Source organism: Podarcis muralis, chromosome 5 (assembly GCF_964188315.1).
Source record: "Podarcis muralis chromosome 5, rPodMur119.hap1.1, whole genome shotgun sequence".
NCBI classification, from domain to species: domain Eukaryota; kingdom Metazoa; phylum Chordata; class Lepidosauria; order Squamata; family Lacertidae; genus Podarcis; species Podarcis muralis.
This window is the reverse complement of record NC_135659.1, coordinates 59,191,758-59,214,861: the sequence shown is the minus strand read 5'-3', so window position 1 is coordinate 59,214,861 and position 23,104 is coordinate 59,191,758. Positions and strand designations below refer to the sequence as shown.

At 42.9% G+C, this 23,104-nt stretch overlaps 1 protein-coding gene across 1 annotated transcript; it reads left to right on the top strand.

The window, feature by feature from the left end:
* The first annotated feature begins 4,780 nt into the window (after window positions 1–4,780).
* On the top strand, window positions 4,781–19,220 carry FMOD (fibromodulin). The gene is made up of 3 exons (XM_028734178.2): window positions 4,781–5,031; window positions 8,105–9,116; window positions 17,144–19,220. Exons 2-3 carry the CDS (start codon window positions 8,129–8,131, stop codon window positions 17,293–17,295), a joined length of 1,140 nt encoding a protein of 379 aa, XP_028590011.2. The 5' UTR covers window positions 4,781–5,031; window positions 8,105–8,128; the 3' UTR covers window positions 17,296–19,220.
* The last annotated feature ends 3,884 nt before the right edge of the window (window positions 19,221–23,104 follow it).

Sequence of the window (23,104 nt, the reverse complement as noted above, 5' to 3'; positions counted from 1 at the left end):
ACAGTTCCTTTTATCTACAGGAAACTACACTATCTGATCTGCTTTTTCTATTAATGTTTAATCATTTTTAATTATTCCTCCCTAGGTTTTTACCTGTTCTTATTTTATTTGTTGGCTGCCTTGAGTCCCAGTCAGGGAAAAAGAAGAAGAGTTTGGATTTGATATCCCGCCTTTCACTCCCTTTAAGGAGTCTCAAAGCGGCTAACATTCTCCTTTCCCTTCCTCCCCCACAACAAACACTCTGTGAGGTGAGTGGGGCTGAGAGACTTCAAAGAAGTGTGACTGCCCAGCAGATGCAATGTGGAGGAGCGAAGACGCGAACCCGGTTCCCCAGATTACGAGACTACCGCTCTTAACCACTACACCACACTGGCTCTCAGGCAGGGAATGAATGAATGAATGAATGAATGAACAAGCAAACTTACAAATTATTATCCAGACATTGTTTTCTCTTTTTCCTCACCCTACTCCAGAACAAGAATCAAGTCTTTTGCATTTGGCAAGTGGAGAAGAATTGACTTCCAAACACTCCACAATATTGGGGTTCTTAGATTTTGGGGTGTAAAAAGGTAAAGGTAAAGGTACCCCTGCCCGTACGGGCCAGTCGTGTCCGACTCTAGGGTTGCGTGCTCATCTCGCTAAAGAGGCCGGGAGCCGGCGCCATCCGAAGACACTTCCGGGTCACGTGGCCAGCATGACGAAGCTGCAGCTGGCGAGCCGACACCAGCGCCGCACATGGAAACGCCGTTTACCTTCCCACTATAAAGCGGTACCTATTTATCTACTTGCACTTAGGGGTGCTTTCGAACTGCTAGGTGGGCAGGAGCTGGGACCGAACGATGGGAGCTCACCCCGCCGCGGGGATTCGAACCGCCGACCTTACGATCAGCAAGTCCTAGGCACTGAGGCTTTACCCACAGCGCCACCCGCGTCGATTTTGGGGTGTACCTGTGCCAAATTACTATAATTACTCTACATGGTGTTAATGGCAGAAAGATTATATACCCATATACATGCACATGTCTTCAGATACAGTGGCAGATGAAGTTAGTTCACTTTTTGATATTCAATGAGAATTCAAAGAGCACATACTAGCCTAACTTCTTGTTGTGGTGAGGAGGACCATGTATGCCCTAAGAGAGGAAAGGTAGGATATAAATTTAATTTAATTTAATTTAATTAACTTCATAAGTAATAGAAATATTTGCAGAAGCACAAAAACAATTACTGGGGCACTGATGATGAATTAAAAGAAGTAACCCACAGAGAGAGAATTACTTAAAAATAAAGGAATGGGTTGTTTGAGCTTCTTCAGCAGAGACAGTATAAATATAGTTCAGCTGATATTGGTCAGTCCTACCTCCACAGGGTGCAAAGAGATCAAAGAAGACACCCATTCTGAAAGAGAGAGAGTGTGTGCACTTAAATTCCTCAAGGGGAGATCTCCAGAAGAGAATAAAGCACTTTAAAATCCTTCCAACCCTGCTAACATCTACTGAAGGAAGAAAACACAGCACCAAGGATTGAGCTGACCAGAGAGGCAAGTCAATCAGCCAGCCACCTCTTTGATCAGTCCAAAGGTACAGCTAAAGAGAGAGGTGTATGTAATTGGAGGTGAACTGAATGTCTGGTGGGATGCAACTCTCACACTTTGAAAATCCTGGCTTTAGAAAGCATAATGACAGATGAGGACATTTAGCACTAAGAAATGGGTTGTTTTTGTTTTACCTTACTGTGCTGGTTAATATAGCAGTTGAGTTTGTTAAGCATTTCCCTTAGACATTAGTGTATTGGAATGTTTATAACAAGGCTGCAAGCTTTAATCTATGGAAAGAATGCTATCAGGTTGTGTGTCAGCAAAAAAGATGGCAATTTCTTCTAGCTTTTGTATAGGTTGCTAGTAAAAGATGCTTGCTGAGTGGACTTGGATGGCCAGTTTTTGCAATCCAGAGCGAAACTGCTTTACCATTTGAAATGTGGCTAGTAAAAGACTTCATTTTTGCAGCTGCAAAGGCATGCTATTGCTTTTGGGGAACTGGTGCTGCTTTAAAGATTAGCCGGGTCTTAAGCACCAGCTGCTTGCAACTCCCTCACAGCGCTCAGCTGAGATGTTTGTAGATAAACAGAAATGCCATTAAGGCTATGTACACATCAGCAGCTTGAAATGCATTAACATTTCAAGTCACATTCTTAAGTTACTTGTACAGACCCACGAAGAGGTAGATGTCTTCATTTGATCCTCATTACATGATTTGTTTCCCCTGCACCACACTCCAATTCACTGAAGTGGTCGTCTCCATGTGTGCAATGGTTGCCTGAGGTATACACATCTCTGCTTAACTGGCTTCCATTTTCAAATTGGATTGAACCTGATTTGAGGGAAAGCCCATCAAACAGGAGTAGTTCTCAAGGAGCCACAGAATAATCATGGATTGTGGCTAACGTTATATCTACTCAGCTTCAAACACCAGCAGTGAGAGTATGCTGGAGTAAGCCATAATGTGTACACAGCATAAGGTCTTATTCAATTATTATTATTATTATTATTATTATTATTATTATCATCATCATCATCATCATTATCATCATTATCATTACTTATTATTTGCTCCAGAGCTTTCTCAATGAAAACCCACTCTTTAAACCTAAATTGGAGCAAACAACAAGCCACAGAAAACCTGAATTGCTGTTTGTTCTGCTTCACCTTTAAACAGTGGGGTGGGTTTGTGGGGAAAGCTCTGGAGCAACAACAAAAGTGAGCTTAGACATGGAGCTTCAAAGTGCAAACCTGTGCCTAGAAAGAGGAGGGCAAAATGTAAGTGTGGACAAGCCCTATGTCTCTTCTCGGAAGGGAACAGCCATCTAAAAGGCTGCTACTCAAACTTCCTTACCACTTGAGGAAAGGTGGAGAGCAAAACACTGTTAATCAGTACAATTAATCAACCAGAGCTTGAGTTACAGGTTAAAATACACTTATGTCCCAGTTAATTACTGAAGCTTATATAAGGTGCCCTGGGCCTTGGGGTTCCAGCATGCAGACCACAAAAATGCCCCAGCTCCATCCTATCTGGGCCAACTCTGGTGAATAAAAGGGAGAAGCTGATTTTCCTTTCTGTTCCTTATATGTTTCTACTGTAGATTAGCAGGTAATTTGGACGTGGAAAATATTTTACACATACATGAAATGGCCCTCCTCCTTCAGAAACCTAATTTATGGGGAAATATATAATATTTAGGGACGCGGGTGGCGCTGTGGGTAAAAGCCTCAGCGCCTAGGGCTTGCCGATCGAAAGGTCGGCGGTTCGAATGCCCGCGGCGGGGTGCACTCCCGCTGCTCGGTCCCAGCGCCTGCCAACCTAGCAGTTCGAAAGCACCCCCGGGTGCAAGTAGATAAATAGGGACCGCTTACTAGCGGGAAGGTAAACGGCGTTTCTGTGTGCGGCTCTAGCTCGCCAGAGCAGCGATGTCACGCTGGCCACGTGACCTGGAAGTGTCTCCAGACAGCGCTGGCCCCCGGCCTCTTGAGTGAGATGGGCGCACAACCCTAGAGTCTGTCAAGACTGGCCCGTACGGGCAGGGGTACCTTTACCTTTTATATAATATTTACATTTATTTTGGTGTCATCTGGTTACATTAAAGTAGAAAGGTAGTTGGTTACGTTCACACACTGATTGAGGGGTTGTGATGAATAAACCAAGTTAATGCAAAAGACGTTCTTTGGGTGGATCACAACATCACAAAATAGAAGCAAGCTTTTGATTCTCCAGAAACCTTCAAGCCAGATGTTACAAAAAGCAGTTACAAACAAAACAAATTGACCTGGTGTTAGAACTGTAAGATCTGAATTTAGATGGGAATTACAGACGAGAGTGGCACACTTGCCATGCAAGATACACTTTCTGAAATTCCTTCTTTTGCACAGCTCTTAAAAGTGCTGGAACCCTGATTTCTTTTGCATCTGGCCTCCGTGGTGCATCGTGGGCAGGTGGCAACATAGAGCGCTCTGAAGGATGCTCATGTGATTCTTTGACAGCATGACTAGCATTATTAGGCCCAGTAACACTGCTGCCAACTAGGATGAAAGGCAGGTCTGGCATTGTGTTATATTCAGGGCTTGGTTCTTAGATGTTATTTGTCTGTTGGGTGGTTTACTGCTCTGGCTGATTCAATATGCTGTCTGAAAGCAAAGACCACTTTTTCTGCTACCACAAAGAGCTATTATTTTCTGGGTTAACTAAAGAATTTGCTACAGAACATTTGAATAGAGACCAGTCTGGAGTAGTGATAGCCAGTGTGGCAAAGAGTTGGGAGAATCTAAGGTCAGGAATAGTGTTGTGTATGTCATGGGGAGATCACGTGAAACTGATGGGTCTTGGGACATTGCAACCTGTAGCTGTAGGCATTTTCTTGAGAAAAGTTAATACTGAAATGCCAGATTCTGCTGCATATTTCCCCCCAAATACATTGCCACTTGCAGAACTACAGGTTTCTGTAGCTTTAGCCTCTATTTGCATGGATGAAAATAGACTTCATTTCTAAACAGCACAATCTATTTTCACATTTTCGGCTCCATCCCCAAATCTGGATTTTTTTTCCATTCCAACTTCTTTGCATCTTCTTGATGGGAAATACAGGCAGCAATAGCAAAAGTCTGTTAAAAACAACAACCAGGGTTCCACTAACTTGTTAAACAGAAAGAGAGACTAGAAGTGCCAAACCCTGTGCGAGGAAAAAGGAGAGAGAGAGAGAGAGAGAGAGAGAGAGAGAGAGAGAGAGAGAGAGATGTAGTTATTTATAACGCCAAGCAGCTTTAAGGTCTTTTCACTCTGCTTTGCAAACTGCCTGCTGCTTGGAGGTCACTCCAAAAAACATCACAGCAGAGCCCATGGTCTTCCAGCACAATATTTGATCAGGAATCTGGGCGGGTACCAACCTTGGCAAGTTGAAACTTGCACCTACATGCTCCATAATACACAAGAGGATCACACAGGCAAACTCTGAAGCTGTGGGAAAAGGTGTCTCTGAATCTAGGTGAGTTGATTTCTGAATTGCATATTTTGTGAGAGGATGTTTCAGCAATCCCTGGTACAAATGGGCCAAATGCAATTGCAGCATCGTGCTAACTTAGGAGGTCAGCATGTGAGCTGCACATGCAATAGGATGAGTAGCAAGGGTACAGACCTGTTTTGATTATTGGGGAAGGGAACATTTTGACCTCATTAATCATGACTTCTCTTCCTCCATAATTTGTGAAATTCTTGGCAGTGGGAGGCAAGATGAGACACACACACACCATCTTGCCAGATCCCTTTGCCTCCCTCCAGTTTATGCCCGGGACACTGTGTACCTGGCTGCATCATTTGCATCAAAGTGTAGTGCATATTGGTGAAAATGAAACCAGGGGGAGGAAATAAGAATTGTTAACTCTGAATTATGACTAGTATGTGAAGATTATCACTGAGACATCAACTCTGCAATGTTCTACCTAAGGGATCAGAATCTCAGTTCAGAGGATTGAAAAAAATTAAATGTGTTCCTTTAGTTTAATGACTATTATGAGTCTTCCTTAGCCAGTGTGGTTGTGGAAGGACACCTAGAAAGTGTGCAGCCGATGGAAATGAATTTCCCAGAAATGTGGCTCTTAAGCAGAGCCACCAGGCAAGAGCTAACCTCTAGGAGCAGCCTGGTGGAACAGAGACCTTTCCAGAGCTGCTTATAAAGATGGGCATTCAATAGTGGAGTGGTAGACAGTTGATTTTTTGATGGAGAGAGATGTGGAATGTGTCCGTTTTCCAAGCAAGGCGAGGAATGTTTTATTTTTTCAGGCAAAGTGACACTGGGTGGTATGAGTGGTGCTTTCTGAAGAGCTGCCTGCATGCCAAGCTTCTCCAGTGTACAGAATCTAAACGCTCTTTGTAATTTTCCAAATACAGTTGCAGGTGCTCACGTACATGCAAATAAAAGGAAGGTCTTTCCATTCAGTGTTTGCGTGAGTGTGTGCATATAGCAAATAGATAGCCGGTATTCAGAAACTGACTGGGATTCTTCCAAGTAGTACTTCTTTTGTAGGGATATTTTTCGCCCGCTCAGAACTCAACGAGTAATATATATTTTTTGTTGCTTGGAAAATGCCCACCCCTCCCTTCTAGCAAGTTCATCTATGTGAGTGGTGTGTGGAAAGTGGCTGCATAAATATTGTAGGCATTGATTGGCAACTGGCCCTTTTCACTGCCATTTTATTGATCTCTCTCTCTCTCTCTCTCTCTCTCTGTGTGTGTGTGTGTGTGTGTGTGTGTGTGTGTGTGTGTGTAATTTTCTCCCTCTTCATTGTAAACATTTTATTTGTATTCTTCCATTTTTCTTTTAAAGATCAAATCAGGTATGGCCCTTCTCTTTATTGGGGGTGGGAATCCTCACAGGGCATAATAGGAACTTACATTCATTGATTAAGCAGAAAGGGGAGAGCTGTAGGGGAAGGGATGAGGAGGGCATGCAGAGACATCCCATTCCCCATAATAACCTGGTGTGATGCCAGCACATAGGAGGAGGAGGAGGAAAACAGGGTTATGTCCCATTGGAGAACTCTCAGGGTCTGAATGCTTTGCGCACATGAAGAACCTTGTACCCTTCACTGCTTTACTGCGATTCTTTTGAACTTCTTTAGAGGCTTAGTGCTCCCTAATGTACTGCTCATGCATAGAGTATTAGAACTTAAACTGGTTGAAGCTTACAATTTCCTACAGCTGTTGAATGGGAATCAAAGTATTATTAGTATGCTGTTATGGCAAAGCTTACTGTCTAATAATAATAACCTTAATAATGATGATGGTGATGATGTAGTGTACAGAACTGGGAAACCTTTCTTATAAGTTTTTACATACTTCAGCAAATTATTCAAAAGCTCTATCCATTGGAAGCCTAAAATATGTTATAGCATATATAACTGTACAGAGGCTGATTTTGGTTATATAGCACTAAGATAATAATTTATTTGTAACTGTATTTTAAAGAAAACCAATTTTCAATATATAAAGAATTCTATGGACTTATACAGTGGGACTTGTGTCATTAGGACTGAAAAGCTCCCTTAGGCTTTTCATTTGAAGATGCCCTTATAGCTCTGCCACCGGGGCTTCCATCCTTGTTTCTTGCAGTGGGAGTGCTATGCCAGGGAGCCAGCACACCGGCTGAGGAATGGATCATAGAAGCCAGTAGACTATAGCTTCTTTGTCTCCTGTGCCAGGATTTTAAAGCAAGAAGCTACAAACACACGTCAGTAGCAGGCCACAGGATTGTACATCAAAATAAGCATGGAAATAAGCAGGATTGTGCACTATAGAAGCATGGAAACCATTCTGTGAGGTTCTATGGACAATCGCTGGACTCCGCAGAGTTAGCAACATGAAACTTAAAGTGGCTGCTGTTTCAGACATTGTAATCCAAATGCTAGAAGTACTATATGGGCTTGAAGGCTCAGTCACATCACAAATGTGTCTCTTCTACTTTTAAGTGAACCCCCCAAACATTTCACTGCAAGGTCCACATTCTGAATTCTGTTTCTGCTGGGCTAGTCATCTGTTCTATGGCCTTGGGCAAGTCCTTCAGTCATTGTCTTGCTCACCTGGGCCCACTGAAAATTAGTCTCCCTTCTATGGTGTCAGAGGCAGCTTCCACACCCAGCAGAATGAAGTGGTGAGGCTTTCTTGGGCTGCATCATTTCAGGGCGGGGTTGAATGTTTTGATGCTCCCCCATGAAGGGAGGAAAACTTCCTGGTAGGTATAAAGCTAGCACCTAAAACTTTTGAGCCTTTGCTGTGAGTAGGGGAAGGAGGAACATGTAAGCATGCAATTCTGCCTGTTAAATAGCTGTGTATTATATACATATATACCTGTAGCCTGACCTGAAAAGCTTTACTGCTTGATTATCTTGATTGCATAAACTGGCCCTGTGCAGAAATCAATGGAAATCAATCATGCTTAATGCATGTGTGAAGCCTCAGCCCCCTTAACATACGTTTGTGACTGCTATTTAATTTGTGTATCCCTGAGTTAACATTTTCTGTGGTTGATTTTTCCCTCTTCCTTGTTGCACCTTTTTCTTTAGGTTGGTCCAAAGCTTGTGGCAATAATGCACTGGGCTTCTGTTCTGATTATAGTTGGCCTCTGCCGAGTGTCCTTGAGCCAGTACGACGATCAGTATGAGGACATGGCCTGGCTACAGCACTATTTACGCAGCCAATCCTCTTCCTACAGCTATTCTCCATATTATGAAGATGAGGTTCCCCCATATTCTTCTTACTCTTATGTGCCAGCTGGGTCCTCTGTTGGGGAGCCTGTCCCTGAACCACCTGTTTCCAGGGAATGCCCCCAAGAATGCGAATGCCCACCCAACTTCTCTTCTGCTATGTATTGTGACTCTCGCAACCTCAGATATCTTCCTTTTGTGCCTTCCCGAATGAAATACGCCTACTTCCAGAACAACCAAATTGGGACTATCCAAGAGGGAGCCTTTGACAATGCTACCAACCTAGAGTGGCTTGCGTTGCACGGCAATCAAATAACCAGTGAGAAAATGGGAAAGAAGGTCTTCGCCAAGCTCAAGAACCTAGAGAGGCTATACCTTGACCACAACAACTTGACCAAGATGCCTACCCCTTTACCACGGTCTCTGCGAGAGCTTCACCTGGCTTATAATCAAATCTCCAAGGTGCCATCCAATGCTCTTGAAGGCCTAGAGAACCTCACCGCCCTCTATCTCAGCCACAACCAGATCCATGAAATTGGTTCAAACCTCAAGGGGTTGAAGTCTTTGATTCTTGCAGACCTGAGCTATAACCAGCTCAGGAGAGTCCCCGATGGCCTTCCGATTGCCTTGGAGCAGCTGTATCTGGAGTATAATCACATACAAACTATCCCCGATGATTTCTTCAAAGTCTCCCCCAAGTTGCTCTATGTACGTCTTTCTCATAACAGCCTGACAAATGAAGGAGTCTCCCCCAATGCTTTTAATGCAAGTAACCTCCTGGAGCTAGATCTCTCATACAACAGGCTTCAGAAGATACCACGAGTGAGTACAAGCCTCGAGAATCTCTATCTCCAAGGAAACAAAATAAATGGTGAGCAACAGCATTCTGGATGTTGGGTGATTTTAGAGTTGCATTTTAGAACTTTTAGAGTTGTATTGGAACACAATATGCAGGCTATTTTTTAATGGCAAAAACAGAGTAAAGTGATTAGGAGAATCTAGATTAGGGACCAGTGTCTCTCTGGATATTGCTGGATGACATCTGCCACATTCCCTGACCACTGGCCATGGTTGATGGGGCTGGTGGAAGTTGGAGTCCAACATCTGGAGGACCACAGATTCCCCACCCCTGGCCTACACTCTGCCCTCTTGGCTCTTTGGAAAGAGAGTGTCATTGTTAAATCACAAAATGAGAGCAGAGTAGTTGAAACCAAGAACAGTGAGTTTTGTTCCTGTCTCTGGATTCCTAGGCCACATGGTACAGTGTGTGTGTGTGTGTGTGTGTCTGTGTGTCTGTGTGTCTGTGTGTCTGTGTGTCTGTCTGTCAAAGGGCATCCCCACATTTCCAAAGCCCCTAGATCCTCAAGCAGGTTACGGCAGAAGCAGAAGGCAGAGAGAGGAACTGTTTGGGAACCAGTAGCCCTGCCATGGAGGAGCAGACAGGCAGATATTTGTTCCCTGCCACCTTCCCATCCACCAGTTCTCATGATCCCAAGAGAACCGCCTCATGGGTGGGCCCTGACTGGCAAGGGCCCTGGAAGTGGACATGGCTGGAAAGAAATGGATAAAAGGCGTGGAAAGGGGCCCTCTAAGAGAAAGGGGCTACATGGGGTGGGGGAAATGACAGAGAGGTGAGTCAGGGGCTAGGAGAGAGGCAGGGAGAGAAAACCAAACCAGGGGACCTTTAGAATCATAGAACTGTAGAGTTGGAAGGGACCCCAAGGGTAATCTAGTCCAATCCCGTGCAATGCTGGGATCTCAGCTAAAGCATCCATGACTTGCTCAGTCCAAGGGCCACATTGTCTTCTGGGCAACCTTCTGAGGGCCACATGCCAGTGGTGGGCAGAGGCAAAAGTGAGCAGAGTAACCAATGTGAATCTTACCTACATGCTGTAAGCTAGCTTCTACACACTTACAAACACCCCTCTATTGTCTATCCAGTCAAGCAAGAAGCAATATCTGTGTTCAAGGGCACATTCCAGCCAGGGAAAGCATTCAAGGAAGGTGCAAAGGAAGGCCAGTGAGGTGTGTGGCCTGGGTAGAAAGGATATGGCTGAGATGGGGGGCAGGTGTCTTGGGGAAAGTCCCAAGGGCCAGATTGAAAGGACTGGAGGGCCACATTTGGCAGCTGGGCCTGAGGTTCCCCATCCCTGGTCTAAGCACTCAGCTTCATCAGTAAAGAAAATGCATTTTATATGTGTTATAACACTGTGACACCATATGACACTGTGGAGTCCAGTTTTTTGCCAATGTGATTTCTCCAGTCTAGGAGAAGGAACAGAGTGGGAGTAACCTCACTCCCTGTGGTTGAGGCCAAAAAGACCAAAAACTTCCCCTGTTCCACCCCATCCCTTCCTCACATATATGGCCTGCCTTTGCCCACAGTGTTTCCCTTCTATATGCATTTTCCTACCATGCTCTGATCAATACAAGAAAGAATATGGTTCCAACATCAAGTGACAGCTTCCTTTTAGGTGGGACTTATAGCTGCGTTATTATTATTTTTTAGCATCTAACATATGATTGTTCAACATGGTGCCAGTCATCATAGATGCCAGGGACATCCTCATGATTCAAGGAGAAATGATCATATGGGGGAAAGAGCCATGCAGTGGGTGAAATATAATGGGTGGTATTCTGCTCCCATGTACACATGGGTGTCTTAAAATGATGATCACAAAAAGGAGCAAAATAAGTAAGTTTGTGTAATGCAGATTAGATAGAGAGCAAAACAACTTCTTCATCTTAAAATGAAGATTAATTTGTCACATAAGAATCAATTCCGTTTTTGATTGACCTAGCTTTGCATAGCTGTTGAAGGATCATGGTGTTAAGCCTCCAGACCAATTATTGGTTTTGCTTCATTCTCCAGGACTTGAGAAGTACTGCTGTGCATTTTTATTCAGAAGTAATCTGCAGTGTAATAAGAATTCCTTCAAAATAAGTGTACATAGGACTGCAGCTCTAGCTGCCTTTAATCTTTCATCTACATTGGAATTCTCATCAAATGGTTAACATTTTATACCCTTCCTTCAACAGGGTTCTTATAGAAGCATTAGCCCCATAGAATCAGAGTCCTAGAGCAGGTGAAAAAGAATAATTTTGTATGGGAGAAAAGTCTAAAAGCAGAATTCGTGTGCCACTTTCGGCAATGTTTGGGTGCTGCTAAAATGTCCACATCTGGAAGAGTCCATAATTAGTTGGATATCTTAGTTTGTACATATCAGAGGTTCTATATTCACATGAAATAGGAAATTGCAGTGTGTTACATACTGTGAGCAAATGCTTCAAATTTACTTCTCTTGCATGTGAAGAGGAAATGTGAGAACCTGAAAGTTGATACAATAAACCATGGTTTAGTATTATGTCCGAATGTGGCCCATGCAAAGAGATAACCTTAGCAACTGTCAATCTCCCTTGCAATTATTATTGACTACTATCCTTGGACAGTTAGAGGGTGTGCTCTTAAGTTATGTGGAGATGGCATGTTTTTATAGCATGAGTCCACAAATGGCTACTAGTACTTACAGTTATTTACTTACAAAGCTCTTTTATTTGGAGATCCTTTGCAGATGAGTCTGGGTACTGCATGAAGAAAGCTGATGCTTTCAAGAGTGATGGCATTTCTAAAATTAATCAATTTTCTTTACGTCATGTTGTTATTTACCGGTAGCTCCAGATTTCTATGGAGTCCAAACCGCATACAAATCAACTGGGCGTATTTTGAAAAACCACATGTCTGGAACAGGGAGTGGGGAGCCTGTGTCCCTCCAGATATTTTTAGATGCCATATCCCACCAGCCCCAGCCAGCAAAGCCAATTGTCAGGGCTGATGATAGTTTGATTAAACAACACTCAGATGGACACAGGTTCACCACCCCTGGTCTGAAGAGAAATACATTCCCTATTGGTTGGTTCGCACCTGTTGAACTTGCCAAGACTTAGGCTCCTCACAAAAAAAGGCTGACTCTGCTCTGTTTAATCAAACAGTGGTGCCATCAGTTTTGGGAAGGGAGAGGCACAGCTTTGCACTTGGAACAGCTTGACAAGTATTGCACTTGTCTCAGTGTTTTGCTTCAAATCTGTGTGGCAACGAGGCAATCTCTCTGGATTTCTCTTTATTTATTCACTCATTTTTCAAACCATTCTGTAGCTGACCTTTAAAGTTTTTTAATGAGTTTCTCAGAAGACCTTTGCTTTTTTCCATAGTAAATGAGGAATGCTGCAGAGCAAAAAGACTCAGTAGCTGAGTTTGTTTATATATATATGTATATATAGCCCTGGTAGCTGCTGGGCTTTTAAGTTGATGGTGTCTTTATCTCTTGGCTAGAATGCTGTTCTTTTGAGGCACATCTCAGATGAAGAATAGCCATTTGTCTTTCTCCAGCTCCCTTTCATCTGAAAATCTGAAAGAGGTTCACAACCTCTACACACTTCTGCTTAGGCAGAAACTAGGCAGCAGCTAGGAGACAAGGCTGGAAGTTGAAGGCAATTTGAAATAAGGGACACTGCTTCTGTTGTGTACATTCTGCCACTTTTGAATCTGGTAATTAGGTTTTGCAGGGATTTGTTTTGTTTCAGAAATCTACTAGAACTGTTTCAATGCAGGCAACATAGCATGGCAAGAGATATGTGTGCATGGATGCATGGGAAGTGAAGCCTCACACAAACTCATTTCAACTCCCTAGAAAAATATTGGCTGTCTCCAACCTAGAGATGTTGGAGCATTCAGATGAAAATGGAAACAGGAGAGTAAATTGGTGATGTTTGCTGATTTGTCTCATGTCTAGAATAGAAATCAACCCAACAAATACAATCAGTATTCACTGTTGTTGTTTTCAGTCTGCAAATGATGCATAACATGTAATTGATGACTACCCCCGTCCCGATTTACAACGTGTTTCATTTCCATTGGAAATGAATGGGGAAATGTAATGATAATGTAATTCATGGCTGCATATACAACTTCACCATAGCAGACGGCAAGATGACTAACATATTTTTGTCAGAACCTGAACTGCAGCTGAATGGAAACAGCACTGCCAAATGCAGAGCAGAGCAGAAACCAATGCCTCCTTAAACCCCTGTACCAGCCCCATATCCTTTCCTACATATCCCATACGTAATATGATGACTGTGAACTTGCCCCATGGTCATGATGTTTAACAGCTCACAACATCAGTGAGCCTCCCTCCTTTCACTGCATGCAGTTATTAAAGCAGGTGTGCAAGGCAAGGGGAGGATGTGACCTAGGGAGAGTGCTGAGGGCCAGGTAGAGATGCCTGGAGGGCCACATCCAGGCCCCAGACCTGAGGGCCACCCCCCATTAACCAGATAACAATACACTTGTTAATGGCCATATGACTTAGGTTTCCTTTTCAAAAGTGTCAGAATCTGTGCAAACATGCCTGTGCACTGAGGGAAGTGATCCTAAATATACCTATAGGGCAGGGGTGGGAATCTAGGGCCCCAAATGAGTAGTATGGACCTCAGACGCAGCAGGGTTGACTTGCCATATTTTGAATCAAGTGAAGCAATACACAGGGGCCCCCATAAGCCCATTAAGTCCGGAGCCCCAAGTTACCTAACTGCACCACTGCTAATGGATGCTAAAAATGACTCTAACTAGCATATGCTCTGCTTAGCACCCCCACCAGAAAAAAAATTGTAACAAAAATATTAAAAGTGAACTAAACCATGTGCAAACTTACTGCTGTAAAAGACGTGAAGAGTTAGGGGAGAGTTTAGCTGAGAACATTATTGAGATTTGCTGCTGATATACTACTATATAGTGCCATCAGTGTGCGTGATGCTTTATAAAACATAAGATGCCCCAAGGAGCTTACAATCTAAGATATGCAGAAGGTAACAATCAGTGTGAACATGACACTATTCACACACAGTATCTGCAACTTGGGATTATCCACTAATTTTCAACACACTAAAGGAATTACTTTTCACCAATACAATAATTCACTTGGGAGATTTATTGTCAAAAGATGTTTGTTCAGCCATGAGAGTAAATGTACCGGTATTTGCAAATGATTCTGCGAGTGCATGGAGAAGCGTGCACTTTGCTTCATGCTAGCCAAAAGGTCAGTCACCAGGTTCCAAGAGAGTGTGGTCTGAAGGCACATGGGATTTGCTGAAGGTAAGCAAATCAGTACCTGGATTGTAGAGCTCCTGTGAACCATATGTTACACCACCATGGGTTTCACGGTGGAAGAAAGGCAGGATATAAACCTGGGAAATCAAATAAGGTATATATTTAGCAACCAATAAAAGATGGATCTCATGCCTAGGCAGCAAGCTTGCATATGGCATCAGTCAGGCAACTGTGGGAAGCCAGAATGCTTTCATGTGGACTGCTGGCCTGACTCAGCCAGCATGGCAGTTTGCAATGACCTTGCATACTTCTGCTCTTCCCCAATTCTCGTCTTGACTCACTCTCTACATTTTGCTTTCCATAAAGAGTTTCTTGCACAGCAGCAATCATGCAAGGCATATCTGGCCCAGCCAGCAGCCTTCCCCTTCCTCAACAAAGTGTGAAAGATGGACTCTTGCATTTCCAAATCTGTCCAGTGTTATACTGCCCTTACAGCATATGCAGTCCCCCCCCCCCCCCCCGGTTTTAAAGCAGGAGCAGCTGTTTCAGGGAAATGTATAAATTTGCTGCCAAGTTCTAGACTTTGGTTGCCCTCTGGCTGCTTATAAGAAGCATTGCAGCAAGACACACACCTCCATTAATCCATTTCCCCGCACCCCGTCTTTGAATCTTTCAGAGTTCACTGAAGGATTAGGGGTGCTTCTATTTAAAAAACAACAACAGAGAGGGATGCTAGAGCTTGAGCCTAGTATTCTGCATGGTCTCCTTGTATTCTCTTGACAGCAGGGAATTCAGCTTCCATAAAGCATTGCTGTCCTTCATATAGTGCCCATCGAGATGCAAAGCACTTTATGGAGTAAACAACAAAAAGACTGGGTCCATTGACAGGAGAAAGGCAATCAATGAATGGAAGGAAGATGAAAAAGAGAGTAAGCAATAAAATAATATACTAATAATATTAGTTCGTTTACACAAAGGCTAAATTGCACACCATACATATGAAGCACATTTAAAGCACATAACTCTCCCCAAGGAATCCTGAAAATGGTAGTTTCTCATAAAGCTATAATTCCCACCACCCTTAACAAATTACAATTCCCAAAATTCTTTAGGGGAAGTAGTGTTCTTTAAATGTATGGTGTGTATGCAACCATTGTGTTAACTAGAAGCAGTGCTATTTCTCTAGAAAAAGAGGTGCCGGAACTCACCATGAACGCCTCCCTTGTTCTCTTTTAAGGGCAATGGCGCCCACCTGAGAGGTGCCGGAACTGAGTTCTGGTGAGTTCTGGCTGGGGGATAAGCCCTGATTAATAGTAAGAATACTTTTTAACCCTTCGTTAAGCTTCTAGATGCAGATCTCAAAGTGGCATATTGCATGCAAGAGAGCCTAAAGATGGCCCCAGACTGTCACAATTTTATGGGAGGGATTCAAGTGTATCGGAACTTTTGATTTGCACAATTAAAACTCTGCCATCCTAGCACAAGAAATCTACCTTAAAAAGATCCTGACTTTTTGTGGTTTGGAAACGGATGAGGAAATGCTTTGAAAATTGTGAGACAAATAAATGATTAAGAGGAAGACATGTAAACACCCCACAAGCCAATCAGGATTAATACTCATTGGCACATAACCACTGTAAACAAATGGGGGAGGAAAGCTCAAAAAAGACTAGACATAGACTAACTACCATGCAAATTTTGTGCAAGCAAATCTGGTTGAATGCTTAATAAACACCCCAGGAAGAATTGCTGGGGTGCTTCCAGGGGTGGATTATTTAACAACACTGTCATTGCTGTTCAGCTTTAAGCTACAATAACCATTCTGTCTATCATAGAATTGTAGAGTTGCAATGCAGGGATCTCAACTAGATCATACATGATAGATGCCCCTGTGAAGCCACAGTGGCTCTGACCCACTAGGGCCAGCCAGAATATCCCCAGTGTCAGAGAACTCCCCCTCTGACCTGCTGCGTCTTTTGAACCTCACAGCCCCCCCCCAAAAAAAACCCCTCTGCTTAAAAACCTCCAAGGTTAAGTATTCTTGACTACTAACATTCTGTAGCCAAGTGGACAGTCCCGGCTTTCCTCAGCCCCGAATGTTGGGAGAAGGCAGGGGTGGGGGGGGGCAATACCACAAGAAATTACAGCATGAAAAGTGTGTACTGATGTAATTGACAATTTATTTTCTGGATCCCAGTTCCTCTGGGGAGGAGGAAAGACTGTCTCTCAGTCTAAAAGATGGAACTGAGTTGAATTCAGAATGCAAAAATGCTACAGTGTATAAAATGTCCCTAATCCCTGGTATTTGTGATTCTTCATGGAATAGGGTGCAATTTAAACTGTGATTTCTCTATCATCCATGAAAATGGCCTAAAACGTTAGGCCTTCAAAAATATTAAATCCTCCAGCAGCTCCTGCTGTGTCAGCTTTATGGCAGGAGCTCAGCAGACTAGCTAAAGAAAATCTGCTCTTTACTCAGGCTTCATCCTCGCGGAGACGTCAAAGGTTAGTGTGCTGAATTTCCAGCAAATTACCATGATAATTTTACATCTGGTACCCTTGCTTCTGCAAAGCAGGTGGTGAGAACGCTACTCTTATGGTGTATACAGTTTTAGGATAACTGCAGCTCCTCAGGAACCGGCTCATTCCTGAATTGGGAATTAGATACTCATGCGGTTGTTTGCCTGTGTGTGCATATAGTTCATATTAACACTTGAAAAGCACTAATCCAGACATTTGGTTAAAAGAGCAGAAGTGATGCGAGATTCCTTTCTTCTTCTTCTTCTTCCCAGAATTCACCATCAGCAGCTTCTGCACCATCGTAGACATCATGAATTTTTCCAGGCTACAAGTTTTGAGGTTGGACGGGAATGAGCTCCGTCGGAATAACCTGCCCTCCGACGCCCCACTCTGCCTGCGATGGGCGAGCGTAATAGAGATTTAGCCATTGCTCCGGATCCTTTCCTTAACCCCTTCCCTCCTTACAAGGCCAGACCCCTCCTGCGATCACACGGGAGCGCAGAGGCCGACATTCTCAATTTTAACGCTGCTTCATTTGACTCAGCTTCTGCATTTGTATAATGTAAGGGGGGTTGATAAACTAGATCCAACAGATGCTGCCCCATTATTAGCCAGTCAGGTGACAACAACTATGCAGGCAAAAAAAATAATATTATTTTTTTTGCCCACCTTCTTTCAGTCTCCTGTTCTTCAGCAACTAATCAGTTATCTGGTCTTCATGCTGTCAGGCAGCATGTATCTCTCCATTTAGGTGGGTGGTAAGGCAAGCTTTTGTTTCATTTCACATGTATAGCTTTAGAAGTTTGATGCCAGCTGGGATGCCTTTGGGATTTGTTTTTCCTTGTAGGAGGGTCGCCATGAGAGAAAGAGTGTGTACATGGTGGGGGAGGATGAGATTGAATCCAAACAAAATGAAAACAGATTAAACAGTTGCCCACACAGCAAGGAGCAATTAGAGACCAGAGGGTGGGGAAATGGAGAAAAGAGAAAAGGAGAGAGAAAATTACTAACATGAGAGGATCCAGGTCTTTAGCTGGTTTTCAAAGATGAATAGAGCTCCCCTGGTGATGACTTGGCTTTTTCTCCCCCTCTTTTCACTTTATTTGGTTTTCTATGCTGATTAAAAGTCCTACAAATAAATGCAATAACGTAAATTATCTAATCTTAGCAAACTAATATCATCCACAATGTTTTCACAATTTACCCTGGAAAGACACAAATGTATTCTGATATTCCTGCAGTTCCAGAGGAAGCAACTTCCCCATTCTTACATTTTCCTCAATTTAACAACCATGTATTATTCTCCCTATTGATTTTTAATTCTTATTTCTTCCAGTTTTGTGCAATCTGTAATGTTGTAACGGAAAGATTTAATCCAGCGGGGATTGTGACACTGTTGCATTTAGATAAATAGCAGCCATTGGATCAAATAGTAAAAGGGTCCCCACAATCTAATATAGCTTTTATTGTTTATACGTGTAGGTCCATCGTACATGTAGAAAATTTCCTCTTTCTGTACCATTATTGTAGGAGGAACAATCCTTTCATTTTCAGAGGAAATAATTTTTTATGGATTTGTAAATTTTTGATAGCATTAAGCCTCAGGTTGGGGCTTCGGACACACTGCATATCATTAATCTCTTCCAACCCAGACAGGAAAGAGTTTTTTTCCACCCTCTGCTACAATGCAGTTCAGTTTATTAGCCAGTGCTTGCAGAAGACATATTACTTTCCATGCACTCCTTGGGTGCATATAAAGAATGCTGCAGTTATTGAAGCAATATTCCTGGCCAGTTATAAAATACAACATGAGCCAAGCTGGCATTAAAATACCTGGCAAGACTCAACATCATTCAGTAAAGCAGATGACTTGACTTGCCAGCATAGCATGAGAAACTGGGGGCTTTATAATTGTACTGCTCTACAAGTGCCCATTCAGGTATTGCAGCTCAATAAAAGTTGTATCCCAAATTGTTTTGTACAGCAGAATCCCATTCTAGCGTCCCACGTGTTTCATTGCATTTGTTGTAACTTGTTTGCTTGGCTATAGAGTCGTCTCAGCTGAATTTCATACACATGGCAGCACCAAGTCTTGCTCTAAGAATGTATGGTTCTTTCGTCTCGAGGTTCTCCCCCCATAGTCACTGAATCCTTTCATTTGTGTGTGGCTCACGGAGGAGAAGAGACGTAGAAGGAGGAGCAAGTGAGTTTTACGGGGATCTTGGGAAGCTCAAAATGCCATCAAAACTGCCTTGTGTTTAAAGTGTATGCTGATAATATAAAAGAAATATATAAAAGCATGAATTGTAGATATCATTACTGATCAATAAAACCCTTTTTGTAATTGCATGGGACGCCTTTGAAACTACCATTTACCAGGTTAGATCTGAAACATCTGATGTGATCAAGGAAACAAATGAAGCCTCCCTTGGATGATTGGAAGAGATTAAGGTGGAATCTACATACATATAAAAATCGTCCTGAAAATGCTTTTTTTTAAAAAAAAGTGCTTTTAAAAATACATTGAATCTTCCATAAGGCTCACCATCGCTATCTAGTGTAACATTTTATATTGCACTTAAAACACACTTAAAATGTTTGATTTGCAGCTGTATAGTTGAGTCCTGAACTTGTTTCTTCATAGGACATTTAGGGAATCAGATACTTGTATTTGTAGTTACTGTGTCCCTTCTCCGCATAGCCACCCACACATGAGCCCCAGCTCAGCAGGCCCGGCATGAGCACGATCAGTGTAGACCACGCAGACAAAGGTGGGAGATCTCTCTAGGAAACTTCTCATATCACATTTTATTCTCTAGGAAAGGGGTCTGGTATTGCATTGCAAACTTTTTCGTTTCACACGCAGCAGCTGCTGAACTTTGCCTTCAACTGTTAAGTATGGTGACATATTTCGAAACACTCCCCACTTTACTAAATGGGCCACTGCTACTTGGAGTTTGGAAGAGAAAGCACAGAGACATGTGCTGCTTTGTGATATCAGATAGAGAACATAGATGGAGGCAACTTGCATACACACCCCTACCAGGCAAAAGAGATGCTATCCACCAGAGAAATATACCTGCACCCTACCCCCAGATGCCTCCAGCTACAGCCCTCTGACTGTGTCTTCTGGTCTCTGCCTGCCCCTGCAAAACACTGCTGCTTCTGTTGCCTCACACACAGAGACTTTATGTCCATCTCCTCCTCCCAGCAAGGGTGAGGGGGAAAGGTTCACTGTTAGCCCCATCCATTCAAATCACTCCAAGTCCTTCAGCTATTTCCTGACCTTTTAAATTGGTTTGTAAACATCAGCTGCAAGGTTTAGGATAGGGTTGCCATATTTCAAAAACTCAAAAGTTGTTGAGCCAAATAAAAACGTTTCTTGCCTTTCGAAAATTCCTCCCGGATGTCAGTTCTGCCTTTGAAATCCCAGACGTATGGCAGCCCTGTTTAAGAATACAATATATACAGTAAGCAGAGCTTTCAGCAATCTGCAACACTGGCAAGTGAAGACTCTATCAATACTGCTTAATTAATTTCTAGAAGCTCAGGTTCATATGTGTCTGAAAGGAATATCCTCTGATCTAGAAATCTGCAGACTTTATCTGCATACTAAATGGTGGTTTAAATGCATTCTGATTTTGTTCAGGGGTGTTTTAAATGCTTCAGATATTCCTGGATTAAGCCTTGACATTGAAACAAGATGCCAAAACTGAGCTTGGCACAGATTCCACCATGCCCAGTAGCCATTCTTGGTGTGGGAATAAGGGTGCTGCAAGGAACCAAAAGCATCCTTACTTTTATTTCTGAAACGCTGGGAGGTATGCAATTAATCAGCAACAGAAATCATGTGATCTAGTTTTGCCCTCTAGTGGCAGAAACTTGGCACTTGCAGCAACATATCAAACGCTTCAACACTGAATAAATCAAGTTTGTTTCTTATATGCCACAACCCTACAAGTTAACATACCTACTCTTCAGCCTCTTTTTGAACAGTACCACATGTCTGGGTTGCTGCCAGTGGAATTGTGTGTGTTCTCCCGGCTGCGTCAACTGAAATATAGTGTCCTGGTCAAGGTAAGTAATAATACCACTCTATTCTGCCTTGGTCAGACCACACCTGGAATACTGTGTCCAATTCTGGGCACCACAATTTAAGAAGGATATTGACAAGCTGGAACGTGTGCAGAGGAAGGCAACCAAGATGATCAAGGGTCTGAAAACCAAGCCTTATAATTTGCACTTCTCTGAATCTTGCAGTGCAGTTTCTCAGCCAAGTAGGTGTACATATGCCAGGGCAAAGTGGCCACCAAAAAGCCTATATAAGTGAAAACAACATCCAAAACACAATATATTAAAAGATATTGCCTTGCAAAAATGTGCATATTAATCCAAAGAGCACACTAAACTGTTTATTAGATGAAATTTTCATTTTTTAAAAATATATATTACAGATAGTTGCAGAAATGTGGAGAACTAAACAAATCAGTCTGAATAAAACAGGTTGTCTGGAAAATCCCCCCATCTTAACCTCAAGCATGCTCACTAGGCCGAGCCTAAAATACCCCCCCCCCCTCTCTTACCATTCCTGCCACAGGTTGGGGCTAGCTAATGTTTAGTTTTTCCCTTCCCACCTGCTGACTAAAAAGCCATGAGGGCCTTGCTGAAAATCCTTTATAAACAGGTCATACCCTTTAACAAACAGGTTGATCCCATTATCCCTATAGAACTGAGCAGTTGAAAGCTTAATCCCTCCTGGAAGGGCAACAGGAGCTTTCCTAAATCCTGCTTAACTCTGCATCTATCTCTGTCATCTTTCTTAGGGCACTGAACCCCTTTCCAAACCCACCTCTGCAGCATTCCAAAGATAAATGACATTTTCAGTGCCCAAGTCCTTCCCACTTCTAGATTGTGGCTTCACCTGGTGGCTCATGGACAATCTTGTCCTCAGGACTTCGGGGAAAGACCAGGTGACACAAGGTGGGCAGCAATTGATTCTAAAAGACCTGCCATCACCTCCCACTTCCACTCTGGCCCACTTGCCAAACCCCAGTTGCATTCCAGTTAGCGATGGATGAACCTGTCAGTTTCAGTTCCTCTCATTTCCTCCTTTTTCCAATCTTAAATTCAGTTTGCCCAATTTCCTCAACAGTTTGCAAAAAAATAAAAATAAAGTCCTCACAAAAACCAATATTCATTTTCATACACATTTTTCCTAATAGTACATTTTTTGTACACAATTTTGCCTAATATAGCCATTTTTGCCTTCTGTTCCCCCTAACACAATGCATTTGGCAGTAATTTCATTAATATACACATTTTGTGGTCACTCTTTTCCCTAATATATACATTTTTACATTGTTGTTGTTGTTACTACAGTGGTACCTCTAGTTATGAACTTAATTCATTCCAGAGGTCCATTCTTAACCTGAAACTGTTCTTAACTAGAGGCATGCTTTCGCTAATGGGGCCTCTTGCTGCCAATGCACCGCCGGCACATGATTTCCATTCTCATCCTGAGGCAAAGTTCTCAACTCGAGATAACTCTTCCAGGTTAGCAGAGTTTGTAACCTGAAGCATTTGTAACCTGAGGCATTTGTAACTCGCGGTGCCACTGTGTTATTCTTTTAGTCTTTGCCACTCCCAACCCAGACAGCCACTCCAGAAGATTGCCATGGTTGATAGTATTGAAGACCTCTGAGAAATCAAGGAAAAGTAACATGAACATACTCACTGTCCCTGTCTCCCAACAGAGGTCATCATGCAGGGTGACCAAGGCAGTTTTCATGCCAAAACCAGACCTAAACCCCAAATGAAATGGAACTAGGAAACTGGTGTCATCCAAGGGCCGCCTGGTTGGAAAGCTGCATTGAAGGATAGCTGTGTTTTGATTCACAAGTCAGGATGTGTGCATTCAACAGGCTCACATTAAAACAGAAACTGAACGGATTTTTCCCCCACCCCAATTTTAGTGCTGGAGTGGTTTACACACTTGTTCACCCAAAAGACAATAGAATGGCCACATATGAAACCGGGTAGAAGTTGTCAGCAAACACTGGTTGAAGAGAACACAGTGTTATCTTCTGTAAATAACAGAGGGCCATGTGCCCTCACCTAGGCAACTCATGATGCTCTAGAGTTGCCTGGTCACCTCTTATGCCAAGATTGTCATGGGCATAAGCTTTGGAAGGCTACAGAGTCCCACCTGCCAATGTGTTTGATGCCCCACTCTC

Excerpts from the sequence above, each read along its gene's own strand:
- FMOD (XM_028734178.2), top strand. The coding sequence starts at position 8,129 with ATGCACTGGGCTTCTGTTCTGATTATAGTTGGCCTCTGCCGAGTGTCC. Across the intron at positions 9,117-17,143 it reads CCAAGGAAACAAAATAAATG|AATTCACCATCAGCAGCTTC; the intron begins GTGAGCAACAGC and ends TCTTCTTCCCAG.